Raw genomic sequence first — 25,438 nt, forward strand, 5'->3', positions numbered from 1 at the left:
CCATCGCTGGGGCAACCTAAGCCTCCTGCTCGCTCCAGCTCCATGACCGCTGCCATCTTTGTGATGGAATAATGGTTAATTTGCATATTACTCTTTTATTAGATAGGATCATACAAATCTGATGTTCCTTCTGGACAGTCTATTCTTCACATGCCTTGGTCTCATTAATATTTCTAGAGTTCCATTTTGATCATTAAATATAATTGTTTTCTATTACCTAGTAAACTTTTCTATTACCTAGAAAGGCAATACTTCATTTCCTCCCTTAATGTTACATTTCAATATTGCTTCCCAAATATTCATTGAATACCTACTAAATGCTAACTATATTTGCTAGGTGTCAGTACTACAAACTTGCATAAGATCTAGTCCTAAAGAACTTCAGACTAAGAACATGTGAACAAATAATTGCAAAATTACAGTGTAAACACTGTAAGTATTGTTTATTTAAGTCAGAATTTCTCAGATAATTGTGGATTATAGGCATCTTGAAGATGACTAGGCCTGGCTGCATAGCAAAGTTAGAGCATCATCCCAATGCACAAAGGTTACAGGATCAATCTCGGTTCAGGGCACATACAAGAATCAACCAATAAATGCATAAATAAATAAGTGGAATATCTATAAATCAATTAACAGGGGTTGTTTTTTGGTTTTGAAATTATAAAATGTACATGTTTTAAAAGGGGAAACTACCTGTACTAATGGTGTTTGTAAAATTTAGGGGTGCTCAAAGATCTCAGGACATAGTCTCTGAGGAAGTCAAAGGCACATGTTAACCTCACCAGACTACACAGGTCCATTTGCCTGTGAGCATTAAAACCCAATCAAATGCAAACAGGAGTTTGCAAGCAAGAAAGTAAACATTTATTTTTAAGGAAATAGCGCCATGCCCAGAGTCATAGGTGAGCTTTTGCTCAAATGCGTGGCTCCCATGGCTTCCTGGGAATGAGTTAGGTTTGTGGGCTCTACTGATTGGTTGGGGCCAGGGTAGGATCTTTGTGTCAGGTCCCGATTCAGCCATGGCATTGTTCTGTCTGGTTCATGAGGGGTGTGGTTCCTAGGGTCATTCTGTTTTCATTGGCCTGGGGCTGAAACACAACTGTAATCAACAGAGCTGAGGCTTTGTTTATAAGACAGTTGGATGCTAACCAGAGTCCAGTGTCCTAAGGGTTTACTGATTAAGGAGAGAGTGGACTGCATGGGCAGAAAGGAGAAGGGGTCCTGTTAAAGAAACAGTTTCTACGTGGTTACATTACCATAATGAACACATTTTTCTCTCCTCCCACACTGAGAGCACTCCTGATATCTGCCTCTAATAAGTTTGTTAAATCCTGGGAAATTTCAGGTAGTCTAGAAAACATAATTTTATTCCATGCAATAGTTGGAGGGTCTGAATACCCCAAAGCACAAAACTAGTCATAAAATAGTAAACATCCAGAAATGTACCATTTAACTCTAGCTTATAAATAACAAAAGATTCAATTCAGTGCAATAGTTACTTTACTGCTCCCCATCCTTAAGCAATATGCTTAAGTGATAATGCATTAGGTCTTAATGAGTTTATTTTTATAATCACTAAAAATGGTTTCCTCCCTTGGGCTAATTAGATAATTATCTGAGAAAAATAGTGATTTTAAAATTAATTATATTTTTCTTAAACTACTTATTTTGTTCTAACTAGTTTATACAAATCATCACATAAAATACTAATTATAGAAACACCTCCTGTCCAAATTAAATTCTTTGTCATTTCTAATTTCACTTGCCACTAACTAAAAATTTACATACAAATAAGTATAATTGAGCTTTATAAATGCATTTCATTCATTAACCCTGTGAGGACATTACAATTGTATTATAGTTTCCTCATTTCTTTTAATCAAAATTTATTTCATGATCATCTCATTGACTTTTCACCTCTTTATGCTATTAAGTTAGAGATGGTTTTAGTCTAACTTTCTGAATTCTGGAAACACAGTAGAGCCAGTGTTACAGAACAGAAAGATTTTATGCACCTGGCGCTGGCAGAGGCAAGCACTAGAAACAAGAATTGCAGAGGAAAAATATTGGCGATTTTATTGTTATTATTATTATTGTTGTTATTTTTTTTTCTATACTGCATGGTGCTGACATAAGCTACCAAAAACTTTTTTTCTCCCTTAAAGATGTGTTATGGATTTTTAGAGTTAGAGGCAGGGAGGAGAGAGAGAAAGAAGCAGAAAAAGCTAGGTCTCTGAGAGAGAGGGAAAGAGAAAGAGAGAGAGTGAGAGTGAGAGAAAGAGAGAGCGAAAGAAAGAGAAAGATTTTTTTCTAGAACTAGGATTTAAAACTAAATATAATAAAAGTAATAAGGACCCTTGGCTTCACCAAAATGCGCACAGAGGTTATGTTCTTGATAACTCTGAATTTTCCCTCCATTGCTAAACAGAAGGAAAATGCAATTTCCTACATTAGTTAAGGTTCTATGACTGTTTACAGTCTGTATCCTGCCTCCCTTTATCAGCTTTATTTCTTGCCACCTTTCCCCAAATTCTACATGTGTTTGTGGGAAAAAACACTTCTCTTGTCCATAAAAGAAGGAAAAATCACTCAAAACTCCACACCATTTTGTTTGTAAGTACATCACATGTACCTTCTCCCTTATTGTCATAAATTGGTGAAATACATCATTTTTTAGTGCTCACTTAGGTTATTTCCTATGAAATTATTATTGAAATGAAGGACAACCTTCATTTATTGTGATTATTCCACTACTCTGTAATCATGTTTTAAACTAACCCCATCTGTGGTTCCAAGAAGAGTTCCTTTGCAGTGGTTCTCAACCTTCCTCATGCCGTGACCCTTTAATACAGTTCCTCATGTTGTGGTGACTCCCAATTTCACTGTTACAAATTGAACTTAATTAAAGCATAGTTATTAATCACAAAAACGATATGTAATTATATATGTGTTTTCCGATGGTCTTCGGCGACCCCTGTGAAAGGGTCGTTCGACCCCCAAAGGGGTCGCGACCCACAGGCTGAGAACCACTGCTAGAGCATGGTTAAATTGCTAATCTATCTTAACACTCCCAGCATCTAACATGATGCAGAGTATACAATAGATGCTCAGAAAATGCTTATTTAATCAATGAATGAATGGAACCTGCATGTCAGATTCCATTGAACATTTTGTCTTTTAATTTGGCATTATTTTGTAGGCTAGAATTTCTTAAGTAGTATCTATTACGGAATATCCAATTAGTTATGCATGGTAATGCTAAGTTAAATGTCAGAGAAGGTAAACAGAGGTAAAGTGAGTAAGAAAGTGTTGAGGATCAAGGTAAGTATGAGCAAAGCCTGCCCATGTTCCTAAATCACTGCTCCCAGTTCAGATTATTAAGTGTCAGAATTGTTCCTGCTAAAAAAACGTATCCACAGTCAAGTTACATGTTACAAAATATGTATTTAGTAGATGGACTAAGTAATTCCAAGGTACTTTTACCAGAAATAAGTCTGCATGCTTACTATTGCAGTTTTCTTCATTCTCAAATTAGACTCGCTCTTATTGAATTCACACTTTATCAGAGACTTCTATGTGAGTTTCAAACTGTTGTCTTATGATGATAAATGTGGGATGCCAAATGCTAATTCTAGTACATTAAAATTCCCTCAAATGTAGTAAAAACATAGAAATAATAGTTCTTTCTTTTGTACCCATTATTTAGGGACAGTTTTTAATTTGAAGACATGCTATGTATTTAAAATAACGAGCTCTTCACTTTCACAGAATACAACCTCTTGTGCAAAGACACAATTCAATTCCTATTCCTTTCTCACATGAATGCAAACCCACTGTCTTTGGTCTTCATTTTCAATAATTTCTACATGGGTTGTCACGTAAAATTTGTGAAGGAGTTTTTCCTTTTACAATGTTACTGGGAATCTTAGCAGTAATTAAGCTTTCTTCTTCCTGTCTTCCTTCCTAATGCATTAAAGATTCCTTAAAATCATTGTGAAATACAAGGAAGTAATATATATGTAATTATATAATCAGAATTATCCTATCTAATAAAAGAGTAATATGTAAATTGACCATTACTCTGTCACTCCATCACAAAGATGGCAGCGCCCATAGACACAAGATGGTGGCGCCCAGTCCCCTCAGCCCCACTGCTGAAGGGTCCAGGCCTGTTGGCCAGGGATGTGGAGGGGGTGGGGGATGGGAAAGGGGCAGTGCCGGTGATAAGAGGGGGCAGGGGCGGAGCCAGCTCCAAGGGGAGCAGGGAGCGGGCCTAAGCCTTCAGTAGGACATCCCCTGAGGGCTCCCAGTATGTGAGAGGGGACAGGCTGGGCTGAGGGAACCCCCCCTCCCCCCCAGTGCACGAATTTTTTGCACCAAGCCCCTAGTCTGATATAAATGATATGATTAACAACATTTTAGGCTCTAGATTGATTGCCTTGTAAACAGAATTGGAAAGAATAATATTTAGTTATAAATAAATGTTAGAAATATGAACTACGGTTTTAATACTTCAGTTAGGGTAATTGACCACAGTAATTCAACAGAAGACATAACTGCAGTTTCTGATATGGATTTATTTGTTTCTGGATTTGTTTCTGTCTGTTTGGGGCTACAGTTGCAGATTAATTGATCCAAATCTCATTTAAAAATTTAGTCAAAGAGCATGGTTGATAGCAAAGGGCATAATTTTACAAAATCTATACTCATGAACCTTAAAATGACTATTTTGATTCCCTTGGGTAATCATGGGGAAATACTTTCCAACATTTTTACAAAAATTATTTTTTGGCCCTGACCAGTTTGGCTCAGTAGATAGAGCGTCGGCCTGAAGGCTGAAGGGTCCCAGGTTCAATTCTGGTCAAGGGCATGTACCTTGTTGTGGGCACTTCCCCAGTAGGGAGTGTGCAGGAGGCAGCTAATCGATGTTTCTCTCTTGTAGATGTTTCTAGCTCTCTATTCCTCCCTCTCCCTTCCTCTCTGTGGAAAATCAATAAAATATATATTTTTTAAAAAATTATTTTTTGTTGTTGATTTTCACAAATAATAACCTATTGGTTTTATCACTTATAAAGAAGTAAAAACTAACTCTTAAAGAAGACATTTTAAAATTATTATTTAATACTCAGAATTTTATTTGTGTAAGTAAAAAAGTGTCTATAAAATATGAACTACATGAGTTTCAAATGTTCCTGTTTTCTTTTCTTTGGTACACATAAAAAATGGTTGCAAAAAAATGAGAGGCCATTAACATATGACTTCTCCTGCTTATCTGTTTACCTCATCACCTTACTTCCCTGAAATAATCTTATTCAACAGATTAGCTGGTTCAACGCAATTATTTTTAGAAAAATAGAAAGGAGTATGTTTTGTTCTTCCTAAATCTCTGCTACTACTAATTTATCCAATAGACAAGTGATTTTATTACTTAAAAAATAATTTATGTTCATTATAAAAATTTTGGAAATGCAAGAAAATATAAAGAAGGACATACGAATCACTAAAAATCGCATAATCAAAATAACCACTGCTAATATTTGGCATATTTTCTTTTTGTCATTTTTCTCTGTGATTATGTACTTATAAGAATTTTAACTTATAAAATTGTTATTACATAGTTTATAAGAATTTGTATCACTTTTCAAAATATATATATTTTTACTGTTTCAAAGTGGAAGGGAGAGGGAAAGTGAGATAACCAATAATGAGAGATATTCATTGATTGGCTGCCTCCTGTATACCCCCTACCAGGGATTGAGCCTGCAACCCGGGCATGCAATTTTACTTTATTTTCACAGTAAATTATTATTTTATTTTAGGGTTTCATTTTTAGGATTTTTTTTTCTTGCAGTAGAAGAGATTTGGGCTGGGAGTTAAAAAAGAATTTAAGTATAATCACAGAGCTACTAAATGTTCAGTGGCATAAAAATTCAAAAGTTATGGGGCGTTCTAAAGACATTGCTCTTCACATATGCAGTTAAATCTTATTCACTTAATATTCTTATTGCCACAATGTACAATGTAGTTTTAATGATCCAGATATTAAATTTTAATAATTTAATATGCATGATTTAAGCAGTTATTATTTGAAAGTTACTTACATTATTATCATTAAATATTCTTAGCAATTGGTTTGGATTCCTGTCCTGAACCACAAACTCCCAGCAGTGGAATTAAAATTGGAGACAGATACATGGTTGGTGATGTGGTATCATTTCAGTGTGATCAAGGCTATTCTCTGCAGGTAAGTTTATTTTAAGAGAATGGTTTTTATTTTCATTACCCTTTCAGGACATTTTAACAAACCAATTATTATAATCTTCAAGTTTTAAAACTTTATTGATTTTGGGCCTCATTAGCCTAAAGTCAAATGGCATTCAATTTTTCAGTAAAATATATGTGTGAGGGAAATTTGCTGAAATTAACTAAATTTGTTTTGATTGCAAATAATGAAAAATTAATTTTGAGTCAAAATAAATTATTCACTTTTCTGTATTCACATGGGATGTTACAATTGAACTCTTGGATTTAAGAGTGTGAAAATAGAAATGAAGTTCTACTTAAATCATTAAATGAAATTTCCATGACAGTAAATTCCCCAAAGGAGTGAAAATCAACCACAAATATATTTTCCTAAAAAAGTGGATTTGCAATGTATATTCAGATTTTTTTTTTGTCTTTATATTGATCCTCTGTTATAGGTTTTTTGAAGGGTCACAAAATTATGGTCTCATAAAAATCTCCCTAAAGAATAGACTTATTAAGAAGTTGAAAAGAAAATAAGCACAAACTATTTCACATATTAAGTAAATAAATTCCTTAGAGGAAACTAAATTAAAAATTAATAATTTATAGTCTTTATGGTTGTCTCACAAATGATTAGTCTCAGAAGTGCAATCAGGTCTATCTGGATGTTATATATCAATTTAAAATTTAATATACCTCAACACCTGTTCTAATATTTTTTTGTTCTAATATTTTTATGAAAGAATTTTATCATTATTTAACCTCATCTTGAATATTACAGCAATTTATTATAAACCATTACATATGGCCATCTCACTTGTGTAATCATTATAGTAGAATGTTTTGATAAAAAATATAAAATACAATTCTAATGTGATATGGAGTCTTAATTTTTCTATCTGGACCTTTTTTTAAAAATTTTATCAAAAGTATTTCTAATTTCCATTCTTATTCCAAATAATATAATAAGACTTACAGTAAAAGTTAAAATCTATAAAAGTGACAATATGTATTTAACTTTGTTTTCATAATAGTCTTTCACTATGCCATGTTCAATTTAACTTTTAAAAGCTGCACTGAACCCGGCCTCGGTGGCTCAGTGGTTGAATGTCAACCTATGAACAAGGAGGTCACAGATCAATTCCTGTCAGGGCATATGCCTGGGTTGATGGCTTGATCCCCAGAGTGGGGCGTGCAGAAGGCAGCCGATCAATGATTCCCTTTCATCATTGATGTTTCTATCTATCTCCTTCACCCTTCCTCTCTGAAATGAATTAAAAAAATAATACTAATAAAATAAAATAATAAAAAGCTGTACTGAACTGTATTGTCCTATTTACACAGGGTCATTCTCACATAACATGTATGCCTGGACCTGTAAGAAGATGGAATTACCCAATCCCCATTTGTTTGGGTAAGTTAAAGAAATATAGAACATTTATAAGGTTTATCAAATTTTAAGGTTACATGCTTTATATGATATTATTCAAATAGTTTGCCTTTTGTCAGGTTTTATGTAAAAAATACATTGAGATAAATGTTTCATATCTTTTTTATTTTAAATTTTTATAGTTCTTTTTTTTTTTACCCCAATTCAATATCAATGAATGACTTTAAACTTTAGAGAATTGAGAAAAGACATTAGGTTTTCTGATTCCCTGAGAAAGTTTTTTCAGTATAACATGATAGAAGTACCCAGGGATCAGGAAATAGTAAATATCCTATTGATTACAACTGAGCCAATGTAGATAAGGAATCTGGAGTCTATCAACGGGAACATGACACTCCAGGGGATGTCTTCAGTGGTGACAGACAATGGAGATGTGGAATATGTCTCAAAAGAGCATTAGGGGCTTTGAAAATATGGGCACAAACGTTTGCCCTAAATGCTGCTTCCAAATATTTCTATCCCGCCCTTTATTATTATATATTTTCTGTTCCTCATTTCTGTTACCTGTATGCAACCATTAGTATGCTGGGTTCCACAGAGTATGTAAAGTATGTGGGGCCCTAGTTGGTTGGCTCAGTGGATAGAGCATTGGCTTGCAGACTGAAGGGTCCCAGGTTCGATTCCAGTCAAGGGAACATGCTTGGGTTGTGGTCTCAATCCCTATTAGGGGGCGTGCAAAAGGCAGCTGATCGATCAATGATTCACTCTCATTATTGATGTTTCTATCTCTCTCTCCCTCTCCTTTCCTCTCTGAAATCAATAAAAACATATTTTTTAAAAAGTATGTGGGGTAGGATCTCTATCATTAAAATATCCATTTACCATTTAGAGTGGTAGAAATAAGAGAAATGAAATGAGAGTAATTTAGTATTAAATTATACCATTGATTACATGATGCAATTTCAGAAATATGAGACTGGTATTGACTGAACTGGTGTTGGCTGGGAAATTAGCCCATATTATTTACACAGTTTTGGATGGTATGTGTTATTAAGATAAATGGATAAAGAAGAAAGCCCTTTCTGAACAGCAAGAAGGGCAAAATCAAAAGAATTGGTGTGATTTTTATACCTACATATATAAAACTAGAGGTCTGGTGCACAGATTCATGCACCGGTGGGGTCCCTCGACCTGGCCTGCACCCTCTCACAATCTTGAACCCCTTGGGGGATGTCAGACTGCCGGTTTCGGCCCAATCCCCACAGGCCAGGCCAAGGGACCCCACTGGTGCACAAATACATGCACTGGACCTCTAGTATGCATATAAGATCTTTGGTTAATCTCTTCCCACTCTCCTCCCTCCCCGCTTTCCTCTGAGAGTCATTAGTATGTTCCATGTTTTGATGCCTATGCATTGAGCATCTGCCCCTTGTGATCAGTGCGCATCATAGTTAACGATGGAATGGTGGAATGTTCGAATGGTCGCTTAGGCTTTTATATATATACAGATATACATAATGCCTGTTGTAAAAATTTATATATACAGATAATACCAATTATGTGTGTGCTATGTGTGGGGTGTATATTTATGTGTGTATCCAATTGTGTATAAAAATAGGGGGCATAATAAAGTATAAAAAACAAAATAAATATTATGTATATTCTACTTATATGAGAGCAGAGAGTGAAGATCTTTTGTTCATCACTATATTGTCAATGCCTAGAAAAGTTCTCATCTTAAATATCCAGTGAATATTGTTTAATGAACAAATTAATACAAAGTTTTGGGATTCTACATTATGTGTATATTTTTATAATGTTTTTCTTCTTGGCATTAACCTAGAAAAATTTCCCATGCCATAACATATTTTTTAAAAATCAGATCTTTAAAATGGCTTCATGGCATATAGTATAAGTCCTTTTCACATGCCTTCATGCACACTTCTAATGGTTTACTTGAGATTTTACCTAAGTAGACTAATATGTCATTGTATGTAATGCTTAAAAGCTTTGATAAATATTGCCAAATTGCTTTTAGAAAATTTTATTATGTTAAATGCCACCCAGCATGATGTGACAATTTCCATTTTATCATATTAGTGGAACCAATTAATACTCTTAATGAATGGTTAATTTTTAGGTAAAGTATTGCATTTTGATTAACTATGCATTCCTTACTATATATTAGTAATGAGAGAAGTATTCGATGGAAATGATATTTTAATAAAACTTGGCTAGAAAATTTAAATTTTATTACATAGGGGTACATTGGTATGAAACTACAAGGAATACGTAACAGATTTTGATGTCCAACATATCTATATTCAAATATCAGCTAGGGTGCAATAGGTATGTCTGGCAAGTGTTTTATTCTTTGCACTACTGTTTGCTCACCTGTTAAATGGAATAATATGTCTATCGCCCAGACCTAGTGTAAGAATTAAAGGGGATAATCTGTTTAAAATATTTACCACTGAACCTGGAACACACAAGACATTCAGGATAGTAGTTATCATAGTGAAAAATAGATAACTATATGATCCTAATTTCATTATATAGGCACATGTATAAACACACATGCATGCATATATTTATTTCTGTAGAGAAAAAGAAATATAAACAAGTTATATGTGAGTAATGGAATTATAAAGCATTTTTATTTCTTTTCTACTCATCTTATTTTTGAACAAGTTTGTATGATATTTGATTGACAAAGTATTTGAATTGCCATCATGTCTATATAAGGAGGCATGGGGCTGATTCAGAGAGTATCTGAAAACTCTAGTTACCCAGAAACAAGGTTACAGTGTCATGAACTGTAAAATAAACAATCTGCCAGATATTTTATGGAAGAAAGGAAAAGTCACTTGAGATTTTTAGGTAATAGAGACAAATTAGAAGGAAGAATCAGAGATGATTTTATCTTGGATCGCTTGTTATGGTTATGTCCTTTTCAAAAAGTCTAATGGGGCACAAAAGTCCAGTACAAAGCCACTGAAGGATGGGAAGGTCTACAGGTACATCTTCAGCTCTCAGTGATAATCACAGTTAAACAAAAGCTTTGTATGCAAATTGGCTGCAAGGTTATATATATACCCACCTAGAAAATCAGTTTGATACATAATGTATTCAAACCATATAAAGAGAGCAGCCAAACTTGTTATTGCTATCCTACAGAACATGGATAGACTTTCTATTTAGCTTTCCTTTCTGATATATATATCTTGAAGTTTGAGTATCTATCTGTTACTATTCTTAACATGAAATAATTAACAAATGAGATTTTTAGTCCTTTTATAATGAAATGATAAAAATATTCGGTTAGAAGAATTAGCTTCCAAAATGCAATTGCTCTTTCAATGCATGTTAAATAGTTCTATTTAATCACTCAAAAAGTAGGACTTGGGTAATTATCTGTTCCTATAAATGTTACTTAGCTTATCAATAGTAAATCAGTATAACAGATTCTAAAACAAGCACATTGATAAATTATGCCTACATTCTCAAAATTGGCTGCATCATTTTACGCTTTATACTTCCCTATTCTCTGTTTAAATTATTTTAGGATAAAGACCATATCTCATATGTGATATGTAAATTCCTCACACGTTACCATTAGAAACCAATATTTTTCTTAAAATTCTTTATTTAGCTTTCTTACAAAAAGAGTAAAAGGAGGCAAGCTTTTGAAAACAGTTCCTTCTTGATCGTGATACAATGGGGCCTTGACTTACGAGTGTCCCGTCTAACGAGTTTTTTGAGATACCAGCTGTCTTTCAGCCGATTTTTTGCATTGAGTTGATAGAGTAATTTGAGTTAACGAGCTCCTTAATGAGCTCGGTCTCAGAACGAATTAAACTCGTAAGTCAAGGCCCCACTGTACTTAGAACTGATATTGTTGGCTTGATTTTATTCTAAATTATGTCATCTTTGGAGTGAATCAAAACATTACTAGAATACTTAAGGATGAGAAGTAAACTGCCCTCTGTGGAAAAGGACATGTGCTTCTTGTTTGATTGTATTCACAGCACATGAGCTACTCCTTGCTGTGCTATAATTGTTTTTACTTGCGGAGAAAGAAAGTACCTTGTCTTTTTATGCTATTTTAGAAAATGCATTGTCGGTTGATTATATTTCATTACTAGTGTGTGGTGAATGAGAGTTGGCAATATTCAAATTTATATCAAACAGTTTTACTTCAGAGACTTGCTGAAGACTTGAAATGATTTCAATCTGTTTTTAATATAGTCAACTATTCCACTGCTCTGCTTACCTGGGACCTCAATTATCTTGCAGCTCAGTGCGGTGGTGCTATGTCAGATTTCAGTGGTGTGATTCTCAGCCCAGGGTTTCCTGGAAATTACCCCAGCAGTTTAGATTGCACGTGGACAGTAAAGCTGCCTGTAGGTTTTGGTATGTATATTAAAAACAGGTGAAAATGTTTTCAATATCATTAGAAGCATCCTTTAAAAATATCAAATGTCTAACATAAAATATTCATAAATTGTAGTTTAATTTGGGTTACATACAGTTTTGTAAATTGAGGAGTGCAATTTGGATAATTGTTGATAAGCCAAATATATTTCAACTGGAATACTTGGATAATTGAAAGAATATGGGTATTTTTTAATTTGATAGATGGATAGATAGATAAGTAGATAACTTCATGGTATTTTCTATTTGATATGCAAGGATGTAGCCTGAGTTAGATGTGCGTGGCAATGATAAATTCAACCTAATTTACTTGTATGATTGTTTTTGTAATTCTTCACTTTGTACCCAAGTAGTACATAGACAAATTATTTTCTAGTAATATATTCAATTAATTTAATATTCATTGTAAATAAATAAAACTTTACATTTGAAAAATAGTATAAATTTTTAAATGTTTAGTTTTAAATACCCCTGTGAATATACTTTTTTAACTCTAATAATAAAATTGCCAGTGTTTTGGATATATTGCATTTAATAAATTCTTTCTCACTCTTAAATCACAAATATATTCTCTTATAGGTTCTTCATATCCCATGAGTCTATAAATGCATAAATAGAAGGGCTAGATTGAGGATCAGCTTTTTCATTAAATTTCAGAAGACTAGGATGAGTAGACACTTCCTTAAATAGAAACTTAGTGGATTTAGAGAATTAAGAAATTCTATACTATCTCACTTATTGAGGACTGAATTTAAGTACCCGATTACCCAAAACATCTATAGCCTCAGAATACAAATTCATATTTAAATGTTTTACATGAATTTGCAGAAACTCATCAACACTAATAAAAGAGAAAAATGGTAATTGGCGTACGGCGATACCCTTTTCATTGGCTAATCACGGCTATATGCAAATTAACTGCCAACTAAGATTGGCAGTTAACTGCCAACATGATGGTGGTTAATTTGCATATGTAGGCACAATGCAGGGAGGCAAAAGGGAAAGCAGGAAGAAGCCCCCTGCCACTGACAGTGATTGGAAACCCAGGGGGGAGCTAAGAGCTGGGGGGCAGGGCAAAGGCAACCCCAGGGCCGCCTTTGCCCTGCCCCCCAGCCATGATTGGACAATCAGGCGCCTTTTCCGCCCTGGCCAGTGATAGCAGGAAGTAGGGGTGGAGCCATCGATGGGAGCTGGGCACGGTCGAAGCTGGCAGTCCCAGGAGCTAGGGGTCCCTTGCCTGGGCCTAAAGCGAAGCCCACGATCGTGGGGCCGCTGCAGCTGCGGGTCCCCGCTGCCCGGGCCGGACGCCTCAGCCAGAGGCGTCAGGCCTGGGCATGGGGCCGATCCTGCGATTGGAGGGTGATGGGGGTCAATGCCTGAGGGCTCCCAGTATGTGAGAGGGGGCAGGCTGGGCTGAGGGACACTCCCCCCCCCCCCCCCCACACACACACCCAGTGCACGAATTTCGTGCACCGGGCCCCTAGTAGTTTTAATAATTCTTTACTGAGTACATATTATTCTGCAGGTACTAAGCTAAGTCCTGGGGATAAAATGCATAGTAGGATGGACTCCGTACCTGTCTCCAAATAAGTTACAGTCAGAATGAGGAGACATGTTCTCTTTATTATTATTATTACATTTACTGGGTTGGAACAAACACTTAAAACAGTGCCTAGATGGAAACATATCTTAGTGCATTAAAGCGAGTATGTACATTTGTGTGTATGTGCATTTAATTCGGTAAAAAAAAAAAGTAATATTGCTTGCTTTTCTTCCTTAGGTGTACATCTCCAGTTTGTAAATTTTTCTACAGAAACTATACATGATTATTTGGAAGTAAGAAGTGGAACCTCAGAGACTAGCACTGTTATTGGCCGACTTAGTGGTCCTCAAATCCCATCATCCTTATTCAGCACAACTCATGAAACAAGCCTGTACTTTCACAGTGACTATTCACAAAACAAACAAGGGTTCCACATTGTATACCAAGGTGAGTTGGATAATAAAAAGTGAAAGCTTATTTAGCCCAAATCAGTAATTAGCAATCTAACTCTAAATATTTTCTATATTCTGTTTTAGAAATAAAAAGAACCTAAACCAAGCAAACTTCAATTAGAAAGATTTTTTTAAAATGCAGTCTTCAGGCAACTATATAGGGGGAATGATGTCTTTCTGAGGCCTTAGAAAATCTTAATTCTGAAAAAAGGATTGAGTTAGTCTTAGTGCACAGTGAAATTAAGCATGTCAAGGCAAGGTAGTTAAGCAAGGCATGCTAGATAAAGTTTTATATTTACATGATGGAGTTAGTAATAGTATCTCTCAGATAAGTTGCTTTGCACTTTATATGATAAAATGAATGCAAAATATATATGGTATATATCATTGCATTTTAGCTGTTATTATTACATTATTCCAACTCTGAAGTCTAAAATTTAAAATCAAATATTTAAAGTTAGGACATTTTACACAAATAATGTAATTCCAATGACTTGGATGTTTAATTCAAATACCTTAAAATTTTATTATATCTCTGCCCTAATTATTAAAGGATTTCGTAAGTATATAATACATTTTTATTGTGATTTCCAAGCAGTGATCTCTGTATTGTTCCTTGATGCATCTCAAGTGCCTAGGACAATAATAGCACAATAAATACTTTCTGAATAAAAGTATATACCCAAGAGGACATTTAAATATAGTTAAAATAGACATTGTAACATCCAACTACATGGGTCTAAATAATTAAAATTTGTGTTATATTTGCAGACATAATATAAGAGCACTTCATCACACATTAACCTTTACATAAAATAGGAGTCATTTCTACCACCTCACAATACAGAATTAACTGTGCTCCCAAAGACTTTAATTATTTGAGAAACAATTGGACAACAACTAATTTTCTTCTTTGTTGCTAAAAGACTCAGGACTATATTGTGGTCCTCTTCTAGCAAGTATACTGAGCCATATGCCAGCACTTTGGTATTGAACTTAAACCTGGCTTCATGTTCTTATTCCTGCCCTCATTTTCTTCTCCCTCTCAAAATAAAGTTCTTATTTTAATGATATAAAACTGGAATTTGAACTTTATTAACTGCATTTTTAGTCTATATGTCCTCGAAAAATATTTATTTTTGTGATAAAAGCATAAAATAGAGAATCTATTACTCATTGATCTAATGTTAATATTATTGACATGAGCCACAATGTATTATAATCATGAGTACATATTATTTGTAAGTTACATTGAATTTTGAAACTATCTCTTCGTTTACTGCATTGATATCATTGAGCTGATGCCAATTTTGTGAAATAGATTAATTTATACAGATTCACAGAACCAATGTTATTTTTAAATGATCTTGCAATTAGACTTGAAACACTTTCTGAATTTTGGAAAAGTGCATAGTGTACACTGTTTATAGGCTCAAAATTTATTCAGCCGTCTTTATTAAGCACTTACTATGTGATGGGCAATGGACAAGGCTTTTAGCATACAATGAGAAACAAAACAAATAGGAACTTTGATCTCATGTAGAACATAGAACCAAAGGAATATGTACAAATGGACACATTGTTATACCGAAGTGCCAAAAATATCGTGTTAACTAAAGTACAAAATTTATACTAGGAGGAAAATTTTTCCTAGTATTTTATATTGTTACATAGCTACTTTGGAGAAACTCAACAGTGGCTTATTCCTTTTAAAGAAAAAAATAAAGAAAATAAAATGCAAAAGACTCAGAATGAAGCTTACATGTGTTTATTTTATTCTATGTGTGTGCAATGTAACCAGGAAGCAATAGTACTCTATGTAAAGGAACCAGAATGTGTTTGATTAAAACTGTGGTGGTAATAATAGTTCATATTTTCATTAAAACTTATAATTTCGATGGATTACATAAGTGGGTGAAGAAACTGAATGCATTTTTGTAAGTTATACTAACATTTGAATGGAAAAGTATAGACATGAGAAGCAATTCATATCATACACTCATTAATATCATTTATCATAAACCTGAATTGCTACTTGTAACCAAATACAAGGAGCAGTGCATCTATTTTTCAAGTTGCAAATAGTACTCATCTGTGGTCTTTCAAAATTCAGAAAGGAAAAACATTTTCCTTTTTTCCCTTTTGCAGCCTATCAGTTGCAAAGCTGTCCTGACCCACGCCCATTTCGCAATGGCTTTGTAATTGGCAGTGATTTCACTGTGGGTCAAACCGTTTCATTTGAATGTTTCCCTGGATACACGCTGATTGGAAATTCAGCTCTCACTTGCCTTCATGGAGTGAGTCGCAATTGGAATCACCCACTTCCAAGGTGTGAAGGTATGCGTCATCCACGTTTAATCATTTTTGTTTGGGCACTGTTTTGTCTTCCTCTTCAAATAGCATGCGAAACACACAGTCTCTCTTTCAGTTGAATAATTATAGTTAGTACCCAGGTTAAACCCTCAAGGCTCCGTAATGAATAACCGATTTTATTATTATTGGCAGAAGCCCTAACCTTCTCCATTGCCAGTAAAGATAAAGTTAATGCTTTAGAGCTCCTCCAATATGTGTGTGTCTGTGTAGCTGGGTGTGCGTATGTTTAATAATCATTCTTATAAAAACCAATAGCCCAGATACTGCTACTGAATTTGGGTACATTTCCTCTTAAAAAACCTTTTAAATAAAAATCCCTGAACCTCTTTTAAGGCCATAAATACATATAGTATAAGACAAATAAGAGTTGAACAGTGTAAATATATATTGATATAATATTTGGAAAAAGAACACAATGTAATTTATTAATTTAATAATAGTTAATAATAACTAGGTAGCATGCTTCATATAGAAAAATAAATACAAGCTAGCAATATTTTGTTCATGGTTTGCAACTTTATTTTATATACCTAACTGAAGTAAAAGCATAATACAGATGGATTTTATACTGCTTAAGTACTAAATGTGCACCTTTTTCTTTATAATCAATTCATTATTATTTATTTTAACTTTGTGTTTTGTGTCTTTTCTGTAGCTCTTTGTGGAGGGAATATAACTGCTATGAATGGCACCATTTATTCTCCTGGTTATCCAGATGAATACCCCAACTTTCAAGACTGTTTTTGGCTTGTACGAGTACCCCCTGGGAATGGAATCTACATCAATTTCACTGTCCTTCAAACAGAGCCAGTCTATGATTTCATTACTGTATGGTAAGCCAGGGCCACTATTACTTATTGATTCATCAAGGTAGAAATGAAAATATATCACAATCCTCTGTAAATAGAAATCGCCACCTGGTGTGACTGAGGGTGACAGTATGTGGTTTGTAGAATGAGACAAAGAAGAGAAATAGATTTAGATTTTTCCCAGAAAGTAACTAAACACTTTGAACAAACAGTTTATATATGGAAAAATATTTTAATTTATTATTAAACTGATATGCAAAAACAAGGAATTAATATCAGGGTAAGTTTAAGCTAATAAAGTTACATATTTACAAAACTAGTGAAAATTTAAAAGCTTATGTACAAATCATACTGATTTAATATAACTTTAATTTCTCTCATAATAATTTGTTATAAAATATATTTGTATTATCCTATTAATTGAAGCATCTTTATTTAAAAATATATTATAAAGAAACTATCTGAATTAATTCCTGATAATTGGTTAATAGAACTACTGTGTGAGTTCTATGATTCCTTCTAAATTTACTCAAGATTAATTTGAAGAAAATAAAAGGAAGGCAGACCTCAAGAATTTAGGAAGCTTGGGTTATAGTCAGGAAACCAAAGATAGTGTTGTTGATTACAACTAATATGAGTGCATTTCAGTTAGGTAAAAATCTGGTCTATTTTTATACTTTACATTTTTTAAATATTATCACTGATATAAACACAAATTATACCAATATGATATGGCACTCACTGGTTATTTCATCTGCTCTATCATCTCTTATTTAATGCCTTTATTAAACTTTGTGGAAAACTCACCTAAAAAACTAGTCTTAATCTTTCCCCTACTCTGTTCTGTCTCTCTCTAATAGGGATGGACCAGATCAAAACTCACCTCAGATTGGGCAGTTCAGTGGCAACACTGCTTTGGAGTCAGTCTATAGCACTTCAAACCAGATTCTCATCAAATTCCACAGTGATTTCACAACCAGTGGCTTTTTTGTGCTCAGTTACCATGGTTCGTATTATTTAAGAGTTTATGTTTCATTTGCTACTGTTTAAAATTGTCCTGGAAAATTGACTGAAAAATATATTTAACCAATGATTGAAAAGGTATTAAATTGTGACACTCAAAATTGTTTCAAATACATTTACTTGCAAAGAATAACCTCTTATAAGCATTAGGGACATTAAAATCTAAACTAATGGAGATAGGATATAAATCACTCAGTAATTACCCAGTAGAAAATAATATTTTTTTCCACATAGAAACCAATAAAAGAGAACCAGCTGTTTATATTTTATTGCATGTAACTTTGAGACTTTTCAATACAAAATGTTTATTCCACCTGCTGTGAGTCTTTATAAAACTAGCATCCAATATCTTTTTGCTTTGAATCATATTACTCAATCATTTATACTTTGTTTCAAAACTATAGCTAGTCTAGAATATTACAGTTTTCAGTGACTATTCCAGATTATTAAGTTCATAGCTTTTATGTCTGTAGAATAATTTATGAAGAATTGCAACCTTAATTCTTTGTTTATTTCTCGGTCTTCTCCTCATAAGGGTAACTTCTTCAGAAAAACATTCAGATGTTCTCACAGCTTTTCAATATTTTTTATTTTATCTCAAATTGATTTTATTTCATTATAAACAAGAAATTTTTAATTTATTTCTAATGATTACATACCTTTATCTGCTATGACCACACCTCCATGAAACACATTCTGCCTCATGTAACTTTGTTGGACCAATTGCATGAGTATTTCATAGAATCAATAACCTACTGAATTAAATTCGCAAGTTGCATAAAAATTTACAACATGAACATGTGCTTTGTCCGTTACATTAATATACAATTTAATGTTTTTATCTCTCTTAACACAATGTAAAGCTTTGATACTCACATCTTATATTCCATGAAAAATATGATTATTCTCACATTTAAAACACATCAGGTTTAGATACCCAGAGCATTGGCCAGAAAATATTTGATTTCCTTTATCTCAGCATTTATCAGCCAGTAGCTAGTACCCACTTTGTACTTCCCTAGCGCCCACAGCTGTATGAACACTCCAGCATAGCCAATTAGGAAGGGGCGTTCAGTTAGGTAACTTTTGTTTGGGCTTTTTACAAAATAACTCACTTGCCTTGTTTACTGACTTGGATATTGATGCTGGCATTCCGTAGATATAGTCTAAGACTATAACAACAGTTTTATTACTTTCATAACTAATCATAACTCGGGAACCAATAAATTAAGTAATAAAGTTGAGAAATGAATTAGTTGCTTAACTGCATTTGTACATTTTATCTTTCATGGATCCTTGCATAAATTTTTATTATTCTGTGCCCTACCAGATCAAATGACAAAGAAGGGACTAATTCATTGATGGACTATAAATATCCATAGATGACCATGTAGGGAATGTACAATTCTTATAAAATGTAGGATCGATGTCAAAAGGGAAATATTGTCAGAGAAAAAATGTCTGTGTATGTGTATTCATATAGAAAAAATTAGGATTGTAGAATGTATATGAATACACACAAAACGTGAATGTGGATTTACGTGGACACTTATGTGGAGATATATGTATATATATACTAGAGGCCCAGTGCAGATTAAATCATGCGTGTGTAGGGTCCCCTAGGCCGAGCCTGCCATCAGGGCCATGTCCGCTGCCCTGCAACACCTTGCACGCTCCGTGGATGCTGCTAGCGCCCCGTAGCACTCCCAGCTCATGCCCTTCCCCCGCGTGCTGCCTCCCCCTGCCGCCGGCCATGTGCGCCCCCTCCCCAACCTCCACGGCAGGAGCACCTTCGCTTGCCACCTGGGGAACTGCGCCGTGCTCCCCGCCCCAACCCAGCGCCTGTTGTGCCCAGATTTCAAAGTTCCCAAGACCCCCAGGGAGCCAGTCAGTCCGATGCAAAAGCAAAGAGTCCTTTATTATGCAAGCCGGCCTGCGCTCCCCGTTCACCAGACCCACCGACACAGCGGAAAGTCCAGTGGCCGAGAGAGAGAGGCCTGATGGGACAGGGGGTTTTAAAGGGGGGTGGAGTGGGGGCAGGAGAGGGGACTGTGGGCCCCGCCGATTGGCCAGGCGCGAGTCGGTACAGGATGTGGTCATAGTGATGGCGTGCACTTCCCTTGATCATCATTGGTTAATCCAGAGAAATCCTGGGTGTGGCTAGCAGCGGCTTCTTCCTGTGAGGAAGCACATGGCACCATCCCAAAATGGAGGACCCAAGGCAAGATGGAGGGCGCAGTCCTTGTCCGGCTCCTGCTGCTGCCGCTCGAACTCACCACAAGGCAGGATGGCCCTCCCGCACAGCACCCGCAGCTGGCCTGCGGGCAGACTGGGACTCCAGCGCGTCTGGGTGGCACAGGCCCAGCAAACGGGCTGCGGCCGGTGGAGCGGCCCAGCTCTGGAGGAGCGGCATCCGCTTGGAGCAGGCCTGGCCCATGGGGCCGGCGCACTGCAGCATGGCGGCCTCCCCGAGCCTGGGCACGCGCCCCACTCCGCTGCCGCCGCTGCTGCACCGGGCCCGGTCGGGGGGGGGGGGGGGCAGCCCACGCCGGGCTCCCGCTGTGGGCCGGGGAGCCAACGCCCCCCACATGGGGCCCGGCGGTCGGTCGCCGCCAGGCCCCACCCCTCGGCCCGCCGCCGGCCACCACGCAGCCGGTCCGGACACTCGGACCCGCTCCGGGGAGGCCAAGCCCTACGGCGGGCGCGGAGGGATCTCAGAGCCGGGCGGTCAGACTCCTCCCCCAGCACCGCCCGGAGAGGCGGGCGGTGTGCCTTTCATGCCCATCCCCTGCGCCCTCTTCACCATACGGCCTGCCTGCCAGCCCCATGTGAGCCCCACCTCACCGCACAAGCCATCAGTCCTGGCCTGCAAGAGGTGCTCCATGCACCTCCTGGTGACCCATGATTTGGTCGTGCTGCCATCCGCGGGCTCTGCCTCCAGTACCCAAGCTGCAGGCCCCACCTCTGCCACACAAGCTGCAGGCCTTGCCTCCACCATGCCAGCACCCCAGCCCCGCGCAAGCCCCACCAGCCCTGTGCGAGCACCGTTTTGCCGTGCGAACCGTGAGTCCCGCACCTCCTGGCGACCGGTTGTTTAATGGAGTCATGACCACAGGCCTTTTATGATATAGACTAGAGGCCCGGTGCATGAAATTTGTGCACGGGGGACGGAGGGGGGTCCCCTAAGCCCAGCCTGCACCCTCTCCAATCTGGGATGCCTTGGGGGATGTCCGGCTGCCAGTTTAAACAGGCAGCCAGACATCCTTCTCAACATTCCTGGACGACTGGCTCCTAGTTGCTCACCTGCCTGCCTGCCTGATCACCCCTAACTGCCCCCCGCCGGCCTGATTGCCCTTCACTGCCTCTGCATGCCGGCCTGGTCGCCCCCAACTACCTCCTCTGCCAGCCTGGTCACCCCTAACTGCCCCTACCTGCCTGCCTGGTTGCCCCCAACTGCCCCCCTACTGGCCTAGTCACCCCTCACTGCCCCACCTGCCAGCCTAATTGCCCCCAACTGCGCCCCTGCCAGCCTGGTTGCCCCTAACTACACCCCCCCATCAGCCTGGTTACCCACAACTGCCCCCCTGCTAGCCTGGTTGCCCCTCACGGCCCCCCCACCAGCCTGGTAGCCCCACCCAGCCAGCTTGTTCAGTTGTTTGGTCATCCCTTGGGCTGGCCCTGGGCAGCTAGGGGGCTGAGGGGACTGGGTGCCTCCATTTTGTGGCTGTGGGTGCCGCCATCTTTGAGGGCATGGCAGTTAATTAGCATATTTCCTCCTTATTGGCTGTTGGTATTGCCATCTTTGAAGGCGGCGCAGTCAATTAGCATAGCCCCTCCTTATTGGTTGTGGGAATCACCATCTTTAAGGGGGGGAGTCAATTAGCATAGCCCCTCCTTATTGGCTGTGGGCGTCGCCATCTTTGTGATAGCATGAGGGTCAATTAGCATATCCCTTCTTTATTAGATAGGATATATAAAATCCTAAGTGACTGGTCAACCAGTCACTATGATGCACACTAACCACCAGGGTGCAGACGCTCAATGCAGAAGCTGCCCCCTGGTGGTCAGTGTGTTCCAACAGGGGACCTGTCCCGGTGGCCCACCAGCCCAGGTGGCAACCACGCACTCCCTCAGTAGTCCTGCAGGTCCAATCTTTGGAGAACAGGCCAGGCACTGATGGACTGTCACTGCTAGCATGATCCCAACAGCTCCACTGGCCTCCTGGAAGTTGGCCTCAGGCACTATGGCTGCTTCCCCTCCCTAGAAGCTCCACAAGGAAGAAATGATATAGAAGCAGCTGCCAGGTGGCTCCTGACAACTGGCGTGAACATCAGTGAGACAGATCTGGATCCCGGGCTGGCAAGGGTGTCCCACCACCCACCCGGAGGGCCAATGACATCCCAGATCCCCCCCACCCCTCTCAGGAATGTCCGCCTGCTGGCTTAGCTGGAAGGTGGACATCCCCTGAGGGGTCCTGGACTGAAAGAGGGTGCAGATCGGGCTGAGGGGACACCCCTCCCCCCCCAGTGCACAAATGTTGTGCACCAGGCCTCGAGTTTAAGCTATAAAACATCATTGTAGGATTGCTGAGATTAATGAGATACTGGATATGTAGAAATTACTTCAATTACTGACATAAATTAGATTGAACAATATGAAATTTTTGGTCAAAAATGCTCAATATTGCATAGTTCAACCCAAATAATTGCTGTCATTATTACTATTTATTATAACATTATATTGCAGAGATTATATAAGAATTGGAGACAATGGATAATATACAGTTATTATAGTGCCTGACAGAGTAGATGTTCAGTAAGTTTTCCTTTCCTTACCATACCTTATCTCACATTTTACATTTTCTGAGAGAACATTTATTTTATTCTTTAAATTTCATAATCAGGCAAAATTACCAGAGCCTAGAGAATCCTAAGATTTGAATCAACATCTCTGGAAATTTTATCCAAACCTTAAAATGACCTTGAAATTTGAGCTAGGTAGGGCTCATTTTAAAATTGACAGATGCCTTATATTCCAACAGCTCACTTAGGATAGTTTTCCTAAGCATTGCTTTCATCCAGATTCACCTTTTCAAGAATGCATGATGCCTACATTAAATCAAATTTATAGCTGCCCTATAATCTGGTTCATTGAACCTTACTCCCCAGTGTCTATCTATTCTGGCCTCAGGCAGATATGTTCTCTTACTTCCTCCTGAACTTCAGTTCCTAAATGGTTTCTTGCTCATCTTTAGTTCTTTAAGTCTCTCCATCTTAAATCCCTCCATTTCTTGATAATTCGCACTCATAGGTGTCACTACCATCTTCTCTATGATGCACTTATTCTTTTTGCCAAGTCTAAGAGAACTCAATGACAGTATAGTGTATTGTTTTATAAGCCTGGGAGTTTAATAATAGTGAATGCATTTTTGAAAACACATCATATTTCTGCTTTGTATCCCTTTTATATTTTTACTAGAGGCCCAGTGCCTGAAATTCGTTCGGGGCGGCGGGGGGTCCCTCAGCCCAGCCTGTGCCCTCTCACAGTCTGGGACCCCTCAGGGGATGTCAATGTCTGCCTGGGGATTGGGCCTAAGCTGGCAGGCAGACATCCCTCTCGCAGTCTGGGGCTCTTGCAGTCCGGGACCGCTCGTGCCTTACTGCCCACCTGCAGTGGAGGTGGGAGAGGCTACCGCCACCACTGCTGTGCTCACCAGCCATGAGCCTGGCTTCTGGCTGAGTGGCACTCCTCCTGTGGGAGCTCACTGACCACCAGGGGGCAGCTCCTGTGTTGAGAGTCTGCTCCCTGATGGTCAGTGAACATCATAGTGACCAGTCATTCCACTGGTCATTCCACCATTCAGCCAATTTGCATATTAGGATTTTATTATATAGGATTATTGACTGATTGGGATTGACTATGTTTTAGTTTTACAGTGGGAAGTGTGTTCACATTTTTTCGAAAAAGTTGTTTATTTACTTTTTTAGCTATACTAGTGACAACTTTTGAAAAGATTATTTTACAGTATGTAGATGTGTACCTATTTCCTCTCACAGAAACAAAAAAGATGTGTGTTTTCAAATTAGTATTAATACAACTAATATAATTTAATACATCTAAGATATAATATTCCTGTTCTGGGCCCATAATCAGTACCTATAGCTTAGTGTCAAAGTGAACTCTTGTAATGATAAAAAAAAATTGTTCAAGTCATTTTATATTTGTAAAAATAAATAAACCAGTAGATAATTTATTATTTAATACTTATTTTAAGGTGGTTGAGTATAGCTAAGCTTATAATGGTTTACTCCCACATTCAATTTTCTTTAAATTCTCTTAGTGATTTAATAGTTCCTTCTGTTATGCCCTGACCTGTTAAGTCATGAGTGGTTTTCTTATGACTTGTGTATTTATTTTATAAATCTGATCTATACTTTCATATATTTTCTTAAGGTCACATTAATCATTTAAATTTTACTTATTACAGTATTTTAAATATGTTTGAAAAGAGAAAAAAAACGTGTGTTTTTTTCTCTCTCTCTAACTTGACTTCTTTTATGAGATCCAGCTGGCCATCTGTCTTTTATAAAATATCACTTTCATAAAGCCTTTCCTGATCAAAAATAACATTCATAAAAAGCTTCGCAAAATGCAATTTATGTGCAATGAAAAAATAGGACAGGGGTAAGTGTTGAGGCACTTTATCTCATCTATCATATTTCTTCTTCATCTGAGGAAATGTTTTTGTCTCTCTCAATATTGCTGAATTTTCTTGATATCTGCTATAGAGTCAAGATGGGGTTGGCTTATAATAAATAATAACAACTTTCAGTCCTAATCAGTGACTCTTTGAAAGTAAACTACACAAAACCTTTTTAGCTACATGTTTTGCAGACACTGACTTTGTATGATGGTCACTGTAACAGCCATAGCTGCCATTTACAGAAAACGTAATATGCCCAGTGCTATGCTAGGTACTTTCCATGTATTATTGCTAATTTTTATAATAACTCTGCAAGGTAAGCCTTATGAATCCTATTTTAATAATGAAAGAACTGAATAAAAATTTTGTAGCCTACATAAAACCAGAGAACTAATAAATAGAAGGGCTGCCTGGAATTCAAATAGGTCCGTCTGACTCCAAAGAATGACCTCTTTTTAAATA

At 37.4% G+C, this 25,438-nt stretch overlaps 1 protein-coding gene across 2 annotated transcripts in view; it reads left to right on the forward strand.

The window, feature by feature from the left end:
• Positions 1–25,438, forward strand: part of CSMD3 (CUB and Sushi multiple domains 3) — an 886,927-nt gene that overhangs the window by 767,171 nt on the left and 94,318 nt on the right. For both annotated transcript variants that reach the window (XM_059671887.1, XM_059671888.1), the window contains 7 exons: positions 6,129–6,247; positions 7,594–7,663; positions 11,936–12,052; positions 13,854–14,063; positions 16,217–16,405; positions 17,097–17,274; positions 18,111–18,256. In XM_059671887.1, coding sequence (XP_059527870.1) covers positions 6,129–6,247; positions 7,594–7,663; positions 11,936–12,052; positions 13,854–14,063; positions 16,217–16,405; positions 17,097–17,274; positions 18,111–18,256 — 1,029 coding nt within the window. The remainder of the gene's footprint in view (positions 1–6,128; positions 6,248–7,593; positions 7,664–11,935; positions 12,053–13,853; positions 14,064–16,216; positions 16,406–17,096; positions 17,275–18,110; positions 18,257–25,438) is intronic.

The sequence above is a fragment of the Myotis daubentonii genome, chromosome 17, assembly GCF_963259705.1.
Source record: "Myotis daubentonii chromosome 17, mMyoDau2.1, whole genome shotgun sequence".
Classification (NCBI taxonomy): Eukaryota; Metazoa; Chordata; class Mammalia; order Chiroptera; family Vespertilionidae; genus Myotis; species Myotis daubentonii.